The sequence below is a fragment of the Triticum aestivum genome, chromosome 2D (assembly GCF_018294505.1).
Source record: "Triticum aestivum cultivar Chinese Spring chromosome 2D, IWGSC CS RefSeq v2.1, whole genome shotgun sequence".
In the NCBI taxonomy this organism is placed as follows: domain Eukaryota; kingdom Viridiplantae; phylum Streptophyta; class Magnoliopsida; order Poales; family Poaceae; genus Triticum; species Triticum aestivum.
Genome location: NC_057799.1, coordinates 642658985 through 642670333, shown reverse-complemented (window position 1 = coordinate 642670333; position 11349 = coordinate 642658985). Strand labels below are relative to the sequence as shown.

Genomic DNA, 11349 nt, shown 5'->3' with positions numbered 1-11349 from the left:
TGCCGAAAACTACCACTTTCTCATTAATCCTTGACTAAAAACTACCATGTCTGAAACGCGTCCAGCCCGCTTATGTGTGGGCCCAACCGGTCAGAAACGCGTTTAAAAGAGCCAAATCGGGCTCTTTTCAGACATGATAGTTTTTAGTCAAGGATTAATGAGAAAGCGATAGTTTTCCGCACAAATTTATAGAGTCGTAGTTTGTAGGCACGTTTCCACGAAACGTGGTAGTTTAAAAAAAAAACTAGCATGCCAAGTCAGACCCAACGGGCCAGCTGCCGTCCGTTGGTCAAGTCAGACCCAACGGGCCCGCAGCTATTTCGAATTCCGACGAGAGGCAGGCAAAACAAGGGAAAGAGGCGAGAAATTGCGTCGCAAAGAGCCCGAGGCGAGCCTGAACCCGAAACCGACGCGGCGCGGCGCACGAGGACGAGGACGAGGACGAGGACGGCGACCGACCCACGCCTCCCCCACCCACGCGTCTCCGCTCTCCTCCTCCTCCTCTTGACTCCACGCAAGAGAGCCCTCCTCCTCCTCACTCGCTCACACCCAACGCAAAGCTCCCGTCTTTCCCCCGCACGCCACGCAAAACCCAGCCAGACCCTCCGCCCCCGCCCCCGCCTCCGCCTCCCCCGAATCCCCTCCTCCGTCGGCCGCCCTCCCGTACGGCCCCCCCTACCTGACGGACAGCATGGCGGCGGACTGAAGCGCGCTCGCGGCTCCGTCGGCCGGCGCTCTCGGGCTGCATTGGGCCAGATCCGCCCGGATCTGGGCGTCTCCAGCTCCAGAGGTGAGCCCCGGCCCTCGCCCCTCTCCGCCCCGCCTCGATTCGCAGTGTCCGCTCGCCGCCGGTGCGCCGAATCCCGGGGTTTCTCGGGGGTTTATTAAGGCCCCGCCGCGTTCGCTGCGCGGCGGAAAGTAAACCCAGAGCGCCAGCGGCCCTTTTGCATATGCCTGCGGATCCATTAGGTGCGGCGCTGCCGTGCTAAATCCACGAATCGCCCTTTGATTCTGTGATTCAATAATAAACTAGTCTGGCTTTTCGCCAAAAGGTTGATGCGCTTGTCGTGGCTCCCTGATTCGGGAATTTATTTTTTTATTTGCTGCTTATCCACAGGTTAGATCTGTGTGCGTATGTCGCCTTCAGCTCTGATGTGAGCTCCGATGCGTCGCAGTCTGTCTGAGGCCAGCGTTAGAGGTTGTTTGCTGACTTGGATGCAAATTTAGTTTAGTCCTGTGGATTGGATGTCTAGGCTTGATGTGGACTGCTCCTGCCGAGATTCTCATTTCATCATGCAAATAGAAATAATGCCGCACCCTTTGGGGAGCCGGAGCACACTGGTTCTTCTGTAGATCAGGGGCGATCTATGGAGTGGGTGGTTATGCGAGTGCGATTGCGACGCTTTAGTGATTTGCAGCATATACGTTTTTCTTGTTAAGCCTGGGTTTTATTCTTATTTGGATGTGACACTCAAGTTTGTAGCATCTGCCATGGTGCTACCTAACTGCTTTTTCTTTATATGTATGCTTATTTGGCCGTGCCAGATAAAATGCTGCATTTGCCAGGGTGCTACCTAACCGTGTTCTACTTTTTATGTATGCTTATTTGGCTGTGGTGGCCACTTTGTAGCATTTGGTAGTGGCGCTAACTGTGCTTTTCTTTCATGTGTGCAGAACAGAGCAGTAGATCACAACATCACCAGAAGCCATGGCGTCGTATAAGCTGGGTGTGGAGGTCGCAAGCGCTCATGACCTCATGCCCAAGGACGGGCAAGGTTCTGCCAGCGCCTGCGTCGAGCTTACCTTTGATGGTCAGCGGTTCCGCACGGCCATCAAGGAGAAGGACCTGAACCCCGTCTGGAACGAGCGCTTCTACTTCAACGTCTCTGATCCAACAAATCTTCCCGAGCTCGCTCTTGAAGCATATGTCTACAACATCCACAAGTCTGTCGAAGGCTCCAGGTCATTCCTTGGCAAGGTCAGGATCGCTGGGACCTCATTCGTGCCCTTCACCGATGCTGTCATCATGCACTATCCACTGGAGAAGCGTGGGATGTTCTCCCGTGTCAAGGGGGAATTGGGCCTCAAAGTATACATCACAAATGACCCCTCCATCAGGGCTTCCAACCCTCTTCCTGCAATGGACCCTGTTTTGAACAATACTCCTCCAACTCAAGCTGAGCAGATTGCTGCTGATATAACCGGTACTAATCTGAATGCTTCTCAGCGCCATCAGGAGCACAGGCATGATGAAGTGAGAACCTTGCATACCATAGCTAAGGACGTACAGCATCATCAGCACCATGGCCATCTTCCAGCCTCTTTTGCTGAGCAACCCTCCAACTCCAAGTATGGTGTTGAGCAAATGAAACCTCAACCTCAACAGCCCAAGATGGTCAGGATGTATTCAGCTGCCTCCCAGCAGCCCATGGACTATGCACTTAAAGAAACCAGCCCCTTTCTCGGTGGTGGACAGATTGTTGGTGGTCGGGTTATTGGTGGTGAGAAGCATGCTAGTACCTATGACTTAGTGGAGAGAATGCAGTATCTGTTTGTGCGTGTGGTCAAGGCACGGGACTTGCCTAACATGGACATCACTGGGAGCCTGGATCCTTTTGTGGAAGTGAGAGTTGGAAACTACAGGGGCATAACCAAGCACTTTGAGAAGCAGAGGAACCCTGAGTGGAATGCTGTCTTTGCTTTCTCTAGAGAACGCATGCAGGCCTCTGTCATTGAAGTGTTGGTCAAAGACAAAGATCTTGTCAGGGATGATTTTGTTGGCATGGTGCGTTTCGATCTGAATGATGTGCCAGTACGTGTGCCCCCTGACAGTCCACTGGCTCCAGAATGGTACCGGCTTGTTCATAAGGATGGGGACAAGTCAAGGGGTGAGCTGATGCTGGCGGTTTGGATTGGCACCCAAGCTGACGAGGCATTTCCTGATGCATGGCATTCAGATGCTGCTACACTTGAGGATCCATCTGCCGTAACACACATGAAGTCGAAAGTTTACCATGCACCCAGACTGTGGTACCTGCGAGTTAACATAATTGAGGCCCAAGATATTCTCATACATGATAAGACCCGCTATCCAGATGTTTTTGTCAGAGCACAGGTGGGGCATCAGCATGGGAGGACAAAACCTGTTCAGGCTAGAAACTTCAACCCGTTTTGGAATGAGGACCTTATGTTTGTGGCTGCTGAACCTTTCGAGGATCACCTTATTCTGTCGCTTGAAGATCGTGTAGCTCCTAACAAGGATGAGACGCTTGGCCGCATAATTATACCATTGACGATGATTGATAGGCGGGCTGATGACCGTATTGTCCATGGGAAGTGGTTTAATCTTGAGAAGCCTGTACTTGTTGATGTGGACCAACTAAAGAGGGAGAAGTTCTCTAGCCGGCTCCATCTCCGTCTCTGCCTTGATGGAGGATATCATGTTCTGGACGAGTCTACAAACTACAGCAGTGACCTCAGACCAACAGCCAAGCAACTCTGGAAGCCGTCGATTGGTCTGCTTGAGCTTGGAGTCCTCGGTGCACAGGGGATTGTTCCTATGAAGACACGTGATGGAAAAGGTTCATCAGACACCTATTGTGTTGCAAAGTATGGGTCAAAGTGGGTCCGAACACGTACTATCATGAACAATCCAAACCCCAAGTTCAATGAACAGTACACTTGGGAGGTCTATGATCCGGCAACTGTCCTGACTATTGGTGCTTTCGACAATGGCCAGCTTGGAGAGAGGCATGGGGACAAGCCATCCAGTGGTAAAGATGCGAAAATCGGCAAGGTTCGAATTCGCCTTTCAACACTTGAAACTGGCCGAGTATACACCCACTCATATCCTCTGCTGGTTCTGCACCCATCAGGGGTGAAAAAGATGGGTGAACTGCACCTAGCCATACGATTTTCCTCAACGTCATTGGTCAACATGCTGTACCTGTACTCCCGACCTTTGCTGCCGAAGATGCACTATGCACGCCCAATACCAGTGCTTCAGGTTGACATGCTCCGCCACCAAGCTGTCCAGATCGTGGCTGCCCGTCTCAGCCGTATGGAGCCACCTCTGAGAAAGGAAGTTGTTGAGTACATGTCAGATTTTGACTCTCACTTGTGGAGCATGAGGAGAAGCAAAGCAAACTTCTTCAGGCTGATGAATGTCTTCTCAGGCCTGTTTGCCATCAGCAAGTGGTTCAGTGGTGTCTGTGCATGGAGGAACCCCATTACCACCGTGCTGGTTCACATCCTCTTTATAATGCTGGTGTGCTTTCCAGAGCTCATACTCCCAACAGTGTTCTTGTACATGTTCCTGATAGGGATCTGGAACTACCGTTATCGGCCTCGCTACCCTCCACACATGAACACCAAGATCTCTCATGCAGAAGCTGTTCACCCAGATGAACTCGACGAAGAGTTTGACACATTCCCCACAAGCCGGAGCCAAGAGGTTGTAAGGATGAGGTATGATAGGCTGAGGAGTGTTGCTGGAAGGATACAGACTGTTGTTGGCGATATCGCAACCCAAGGGGAGAGAGTTCAGGCACTGCTTAGTTGGAGGGATCCTCGGGCCACGGCAATATTTGTGCTATTCTGTTTCATAGCCGCGATAGTGCTGTACGTCACACCGCTCCAGGTTCTCGCAGCATTAGGAGGGTTCTATGCCATGAGGCACCCGAGGTTCAGGCACAGGTTGCCTTCAACGCCAGTAAACTTCTTCAGGCGTCTGCCAGCGAGGACGGACAGTATGCTATGAAGAAGCCGCCATCTGGTGGCCTTATCGTTGTAATCCCTAGAATTACTCCATGTCTGTCGCTGTAGCTCGACTCGCCGTGTTGTTATTTGTGACTGTTTGTTGTTCAGGACTTCGAGTCTGTCTATCGTATTAGGTGCTGGATCCAGGGAATAATGTGCTGACAGCTTATCATGACTTGCCAGGTTTTGGAAGCATGCTCTGATCGTTTATGAAATATCTTGTTGTGTAATGTTCAGTACCCTGCTTGAATGGTTTTTGTGGTCATCTGTGTTTCTAACCACTTGGGTAATTGCATCTTTCTACAAGCATTTCTGTGGCTAGCTTCTGCTGGGCTGATTTTCCTTGGTTTTTGTGTTCATGTGATTTTGACGTGATATTTTTTCTCAATATGCCTTGGTTGGAAGGATACTGTTTTGACTTTTGTAACTGTTTCCATATGATTCTACATTTGGCCAAACCGGTGGAATAACACTGTTTTCTTCCCCTTCCATTTCCATTCTAATAATATTCTTTTAAAACTCTCCATTTCAAAGAATGCCCAAAAATAATAGTGTACACTAGCTGGTGTATTGTAGGCCCAAAATATTTTGTCTACTTCTCTTTGTAGCTTCTCTGCCATTAATATTTCTCAATCAGGAATAGCCCATTCAAATATAAATGATTTGCAATTTGTGTGGCTGTCATTAGAATCTGTGGACACCATATGGACTGCAAAAAATAATGAGGAATTCTAAGACTTCCTGAGATGCACAGATAAATCTCAGGACAGGTGCTTGCCACTTGTCACAAGTTCTTCAGAGTGCTGCCGCTTAACTCTTCTCCAATCCTTCTCAAGTGGAAACATTACAGTATTGCTGAGAGCAAACATGGGTGCGGCAGAGTCATCCTCCAAGCTTGGTGGTTCCGTCCATGACTTCGTCGTTAAGGTCCTCCTCCTATCCCTCCCTCCCCCCCCCCCCCCCCCCCCCACACGAGTGTTCATCCATCGTATATTCTTGTGGATGATTTGCTTGCGAACAAGAAGATAATTAATTATTCAGTTTGTCAGTTTGTTTTTATTCATGTACAGTTCCATGCCATCCTTCTAACTGAAACACTCGGTGGGATTACTCTGCAGGATGTGAGAGGAAATGATGTGGAGCTCAGCAGATACAAGGGGAAAGTCCTGCTTATTGTGAATGTCGCATCTCGGTGGTAGCGTTTTTTGCAGTTTTAGTTTGAAATCCTCCTGTTTGAATCTGTGTTTACCACCTGAGTTGATATCCTTGCAGTGGTCTGGCAAATTCCAACTACACGGAACTGGGTCAGCTCTATGAGAAATACAGGGAGAAAGGTACCTACTTTTCTATAGCTTTGCACATGTCATTCCACTATAGCAGTAGCTCTAACTGACTAGGTACTCTGTACGGCTCTTAACCATTGTTTCTTGATCGAGCATTCGCTATTTGTGCTGAAACTGAACACAATATATGTTGTAAATGATGTGATTGATGTCAAATGGTTTGGTTGTATATCTCATTGTGGGGAATGCTTGAAGCTCTTCGATGCATCACTTTTATATGTCATTGGGAATGTTCCATTTTTTTTAGAGAACAAGCCATTGGCTTTGCCTTTACTATAGAAACCCAAAGTGAGTAAAATGTTTCATTAAGACCTTATACACGTCTTTGCTCATAACACCTGAGAATTCATGACAGAGGCAATTCAACCAGCACAAGCACAGCATATATGGCACTGACGGATTTTCTTTATCATAGTGTGTGCATACAGAATATACTTCACCTGCTTACTAAACAAACCGTGGGACTTTTACCCGTAGCTTACCTAGCTGTTCAGAGCATGGCTTCTCAGGTATAGGCTTATACATGACTGAACGTGTTTTGAAGTTGTATTTTCGTTCATTTATAAGACTTAAGTGGTGTTGACTGTTGAGAAGTCCTAAAAGTTGAACCAGGGCAACAGTTTGCCTCGCATCAAACAGATATGACACAAGCGATGCTGTGTTCATCTCTAACTATACAAGTTGAGTTAGTTTTCAGATTGGAGATTGGAATAAATCGTTGGGCTAAATAGTGGTAGAAAGAGGAATCCGTACAGTTTATGTAAGGCTGCAAGTCTTCAGTATGAATTATAAATAAACAGTTAGACGAGACGTGCCATTGTGCAGACCAAATCACTTGCATTGTACTTCGTCTTCAATTTTCATTTATCTTTGCATGTTTTCTGCTGCAATTAGGTTTGGAGGTATTGGCTTTCCCCTGCAATCAGTTTGCCGGGCAGGAACCAGATAGCGATGAGAAGATTGTGGAGTTTGCTTGCAATCGCTTCCAAGCAGAGTTTCCTATTTTTCGCAAGGTCTATCAAGCAACGAAGAAACCTTCCTATTTCTGTGTGTGTGCTAGCTTCCAAACACAAATGCACTTATTTTCGATCTAAACATTTCTGAGTTGGCAACAGGTCGACGTGAATGGCGACAATGCTGCCCCGCTGTACAAGTTCTTGAAGTCAGAGAGAGGCGGTCTATTCGGAGAGCGTATCAAATGGAACTTCACCAAGTTCCTAGTTGACAAAGAGGGGCACGTCATGAACCGATATGCACCGACCTGGTCCCCACTCGGCATTGAGGTGATGCTCTAACTCAACAGTTTATATTCCATATTGTTCTTCTCCACCAGCATGGTAATTCATCTGGTGAATGTTTTCGGCTTTCGCAGAATGACATCAAGAAGCTGTTGGAGGTTTGAGGTATCTCCAGGGAAGATCATGCTGGGCGTGTTCACTCATGTGTATGTGTCATCTGTTCTTTTCGCTACTGTATGTGTATGTACACTTGCTCTATCAAGAGTAACTCCATCCTGTTGTATGCTACTCTGTTTTCTACATGGTGAAAAGAAAATAACAATTTCGCCGAAATACAAACAAAATTATATTTGATGCAACAGCAACACAGCCTGGCGAATAATCTATAAGAATGATCTCAAAAACCGAATGGGCTATTTCAAAGTATACATTTGGTATTCTTTTTGGGAACAGAAAAATCTCTCGAGAGATGGAAGTGTCGGCAAATATGAGCTATCCTCTAGAAGAGTTGATATCAATGTTGGAACTTCGCGCGTCAAATATCCCAGAGCTAGGCCACCCTCCCGTCGATACAACGGAGGGCGGCGACGTTAGGTTTTGGTTATGTCCTGAGCTGGGTGACGGCATGTCTGGCCCAGCGCCGGTGAGTGAGTCGGGACCGAAAGCCGGTGGTTTCGCGGCTTTCTTGGACTTTGATTTGGACCCTCCTTGCACAAAAGTCCCTAGCACCACCTGCACAATGCCAAACAGGATTAGAAACTTCTATGCTGTATGATACTCTTTTCTGTTTAGGAACAAAATAAAGTAGATGCACGAGCTTTGTTCCATGTCTGAATCTTTTCTGTTGAGGTCTGGTAAATTGCTGTTACCTGCACAGTACTGGCAGCTACCAATGCTCCACCCAGAACACCTCCAATGATGTGCCTCTCCGGGCTGCAGAGCGTGACACTGATCCCGTCGGTCTGATTTTGCTGGCCCTCGTTCAGATTGTAAGAGCCGGATAAACTGAGGATTTCATACAATCCCTACAAAGAAATGCACATCATGCATGGTTACATACAAGTCTCAGGTGCATTATTTCTTTGATCTGTTTCCTGCATATAGGATGGTCGCCTACCTCGTAAATGGCAGGATTGTTGTAGGAAGGAGGATGATCTGCGGGGTGGCGAAGGACAGCCCTGGAGATAGACCCCATCGCCGAGAGCACGCACACCGCCCTCGGCGACTGGCTCGCGAATGCTGCGATCTTCCCCGCGACGTCCTGACAAGGTGATTGATATGATTCTGTCTGTCATTTCATCAGGTGCAACAGGATAACAGAGGAATATGTTGGAATTATGGTTGGGTTGTTTCAGTTTGCATTATGTGCATTACCTCTGAAGGAGATGCTGTGATGATGTGGGGAGTGAAGCTCGTTCCAGCTGAACCAGGGAAAGCATTGCCTGGACAAAACAACAATTTTCAGAGGAAAACCCATCAGGAATTAATTTTCTTCATTGTGATTTCAGTGAACTGCAGACTGCTGTGACAGTTCAGGGTTTTTTTTTTGTTGGCTATGTCTCCAGCTCAAATTAGACTCCAGAGTGTTAGAAAATCTTTGCAGAAAAAGTAGCAGCAGACAGAAACAAAAGATTTCTAAGATGGCAGCAACTGTTTAGCAAATTGAGCTAATGATACTCTGTTAAAATCACCAAAATTTAAACATTTCTTTGCTACAGAAGTTACTACACTTCTTTTGACAATTGGCAGGCAGCAGACTGGGAATTTGATAGAAATCTGAATCAATCGCCTTAAGCAGGACAGTGCATATATAAAATTCAGACTATGAAAATATATATATATATAATTCAGACTATCAAAAAATATATAAAATTCAGTATTGGGTGTGTGTATATACTGACCGGAGGGTTTACTGCTGGGGGAGGAGAGCTTCTTCCCGGTGCCCGGCGGTCGGCCGCGCTTCTTCTTCTGGGCCGCGTCGTCGAGCCCGCCCGCCATGCCCTGCCCGGCCATGGACCCCATCCTCTGCTGCGGCGCGCCCATCATCTGATGCTGCTGCTGCTGATGATGCGCCGACGAGGAAGACGAGGACATGTGGTGCTTCATGGCGCCGTCGGGCCCGTACTTGCGCAGCCTGCCCCGCTTCCGCTTGACGGGCTCCGGCGGCGGGCTGGCCACCGGCATCGTCCCCCCCGAGCCGGAGACGGAGCCGCCGCCCATGCTGTTGTGCTGCAACATGGAGGAAGGGGACGGCGCGCCGTCCATGTTGAACTGCATGCCGGCAAGGGTGGAGGCGCCGCCGCCGCCGATGGACTGGAGGATGGCGGTGGGGCTCATGCTCATGTTGGGCATGGGGCGGATGACGGAGTGCATCCCGGCGAGCGAGGAGGGGCTATGCTGTTGCTGCCCCCCGCCGCCGCCGGTGCCGCCGAGCATGCGGAGGTGCTGCTGCTGCTGCTGGCCGTAGAATGGCGGCAGGTCGGACGGTGAGATGAGGTCTTTGCCATCCATGCATGGATCACCGCTTTCTTCCTCCTCCAAAAGCGCAGCCAGCTGCCCTCGCCCTGATCATGCACGAACACGAGCGATCACCTCCCGCCGAGCGCCAAGCGACGCTTCCTTCCTCCTCCGGCCTGCACGTACGGCCGACGGGGGCCGGAAAAAGAAGGGATGAGGAGGCGCTGGAGGAGATGGGATGCGCCACCGGACGAGCAGCTGGATAGATCAGAAGGAGGAGGAGGAGGAGGAGGCAATGATGGGAGGGAGATAAGATGACGCGGTTGGCCTACATGCACGCGCAAGCGGGCAAGTAGCCAGCCGCTTGGATGTGTTTGTCAGCCAGGATGGAGGATGGGCACAACACCAACACCACCGATGGATGGATGGATGGATGGAACGGCGGCCGCCCCACACAGACAGGCAGATGGATAGGCGAGGCGACACATCCGTCCGGGCGGTACCGATAAGATTTCGGTTCCGTTCCTTTCGCCCAACGAAAAGGCCGCCCGTTGCCGCCATAGCTTTCGTCGGGCGCGCGGCATCATCCATCCATCCATCCATCCGCTGGCCTAGCGTGGGGTGGGGTGGGGTGGCATGTCGCTACCCGCCCGCTCCATCCCAGCCCCCACTCTACAGTAGTCCATGGAATAGCCCCGGCCCCGCCTGTCATCTGCCAAGCAACTTGCTGTGTGCTCCTCGAGAAGATATTTTTCGCCTTTGTTCTTTCTGTCACAAGTAACAGTGCGCCGGAAGGCGACGCTCGCCATCGACCCATCGTTGCACCGCTTTGTGTTCGTATGCAATTATAGAGTTTGAAGGGACACGACTAGCTAGCTAGGAAGTGTTGGAATATTAGGCAAGTTCATGATTAATTCCAGTAAATAATTCATGACTAGAAGAGATACTAGCATGCAATAATCTAGCAAACTAGAAGAACAGCAAGACATGCATAACAGCAGCAAACACGTAACAATAGCTGTAGAAACAGACATGAACAGAGGATGTTGGACGTACTGATCGTTAGCTATTATGGGTGCGACAGTGTTGATGACGATGTTGGCGACGATCTGCTGCTGACGGCGATGAATACGACGATGAGTAGCACCGCCCGACTTGGACGGAAGACGACCCGTGATGACGAATTTGAGCAGTCGCGCACAGCGCTTCCCAAAAACCTAATTCGTCCTCTCCCGGTGCAGGATCGCAAAGACGAACGGTTCCGGAGACCTGCTCTCCCACGCGCCGATGCACGCCGGCGTTTGGGATGGAGTAGACTACGATGGCGGCGCAAGTTGTGAGATGAGGCAAAACACTAGGTGTTTTTCGGTGTGTCTCCGGCCGCAGCCGGTAGCTGTATATATATTAGGACCAGAGGCGGTATTGTGTCGCGACCACAATCCCAAACCGACTCGGTTTCTAATTCGTATACTTACTGGACAAGAAATCAAAAACTTGTCTGCCAAGACATAAAAATAAAACGGCAAAAGGAATGGAGTAGACTACGATGGCGG

General features: G+C 49.5%; 3 protein-coding genes across 3 annotated transcripts; 2 read left to right on the top strand and 1 right to left on the bottom strand.

The window, feature by feature from the left end:
- The first annotated feature begins 535 nt into the window (after positions 1-535).
- Positions 536-4988, top strand: LOC123055293 (FT-interacting protein 7). Its single transcript, XM_044479289.1, has 2 exons — positions 536-790; positions 1675-4988. The coding sequence occupies exon 2, from the start codon at positions 1709-1711 to the stop codon at positions 4757-4759; it is 3051 nt and encodes a 1016-aa protein (XP_044335224.1). The 5' UTR covers positions 536-790; positions 1675-1708; the 3' UTR covers positions 4760-4988.
- Positions 4989-5172: 184 nt separating this feature from the next.
- Positions 5173-7691, top strand: LOC123055295 (probable phospholipid hydroperoxide glutathione peroxidase). Its single transcript, XM_044479291.1, has 6 exons — positions 5173-5685; positions 5877-5953; positions 6031-6092; positions 6996-7114; positions 7217-7384; positions 7474-7691. Exons 1-6 carry the CDS (start codon positions 5626-5628, stop codon positions 7501-7503), a joined length of 516 nt encoding a protein of 171 aa, XP_044335226.1. The 5' UTR covers positions 5173-5625; the 3' UTR covers positions 7504-7691.
- A 27-nt stretch (positions 7692-7718) lies between these two features.
- On the bottom strand, positions 7719-10238 carry LOC123055294 (AT-hook motif nuclear-localized protein 9). The gene is made up of 5 exons (XM_044479290.1): positions 9241-10238; positions 8714-8781; positions 8457-8600; positions 8209-8364; positions 7719-8071 (listed from the first exon to the last, which is right to left on the bottom strand). The coding sequence occupies exons 1-5, from the start codon at positions 9848-9850 to the stop codon at positions 7832-7834; spliced, it is 1218 nt and encodes a 405-aa protein (XP_044335225.1). The 5' UTR covers positions 9851-10238; the 3' UTR covers positions 7719-7831.
- Between the last annotated feature and the right edge of the window lie 1111 nt (positions 10239-11349).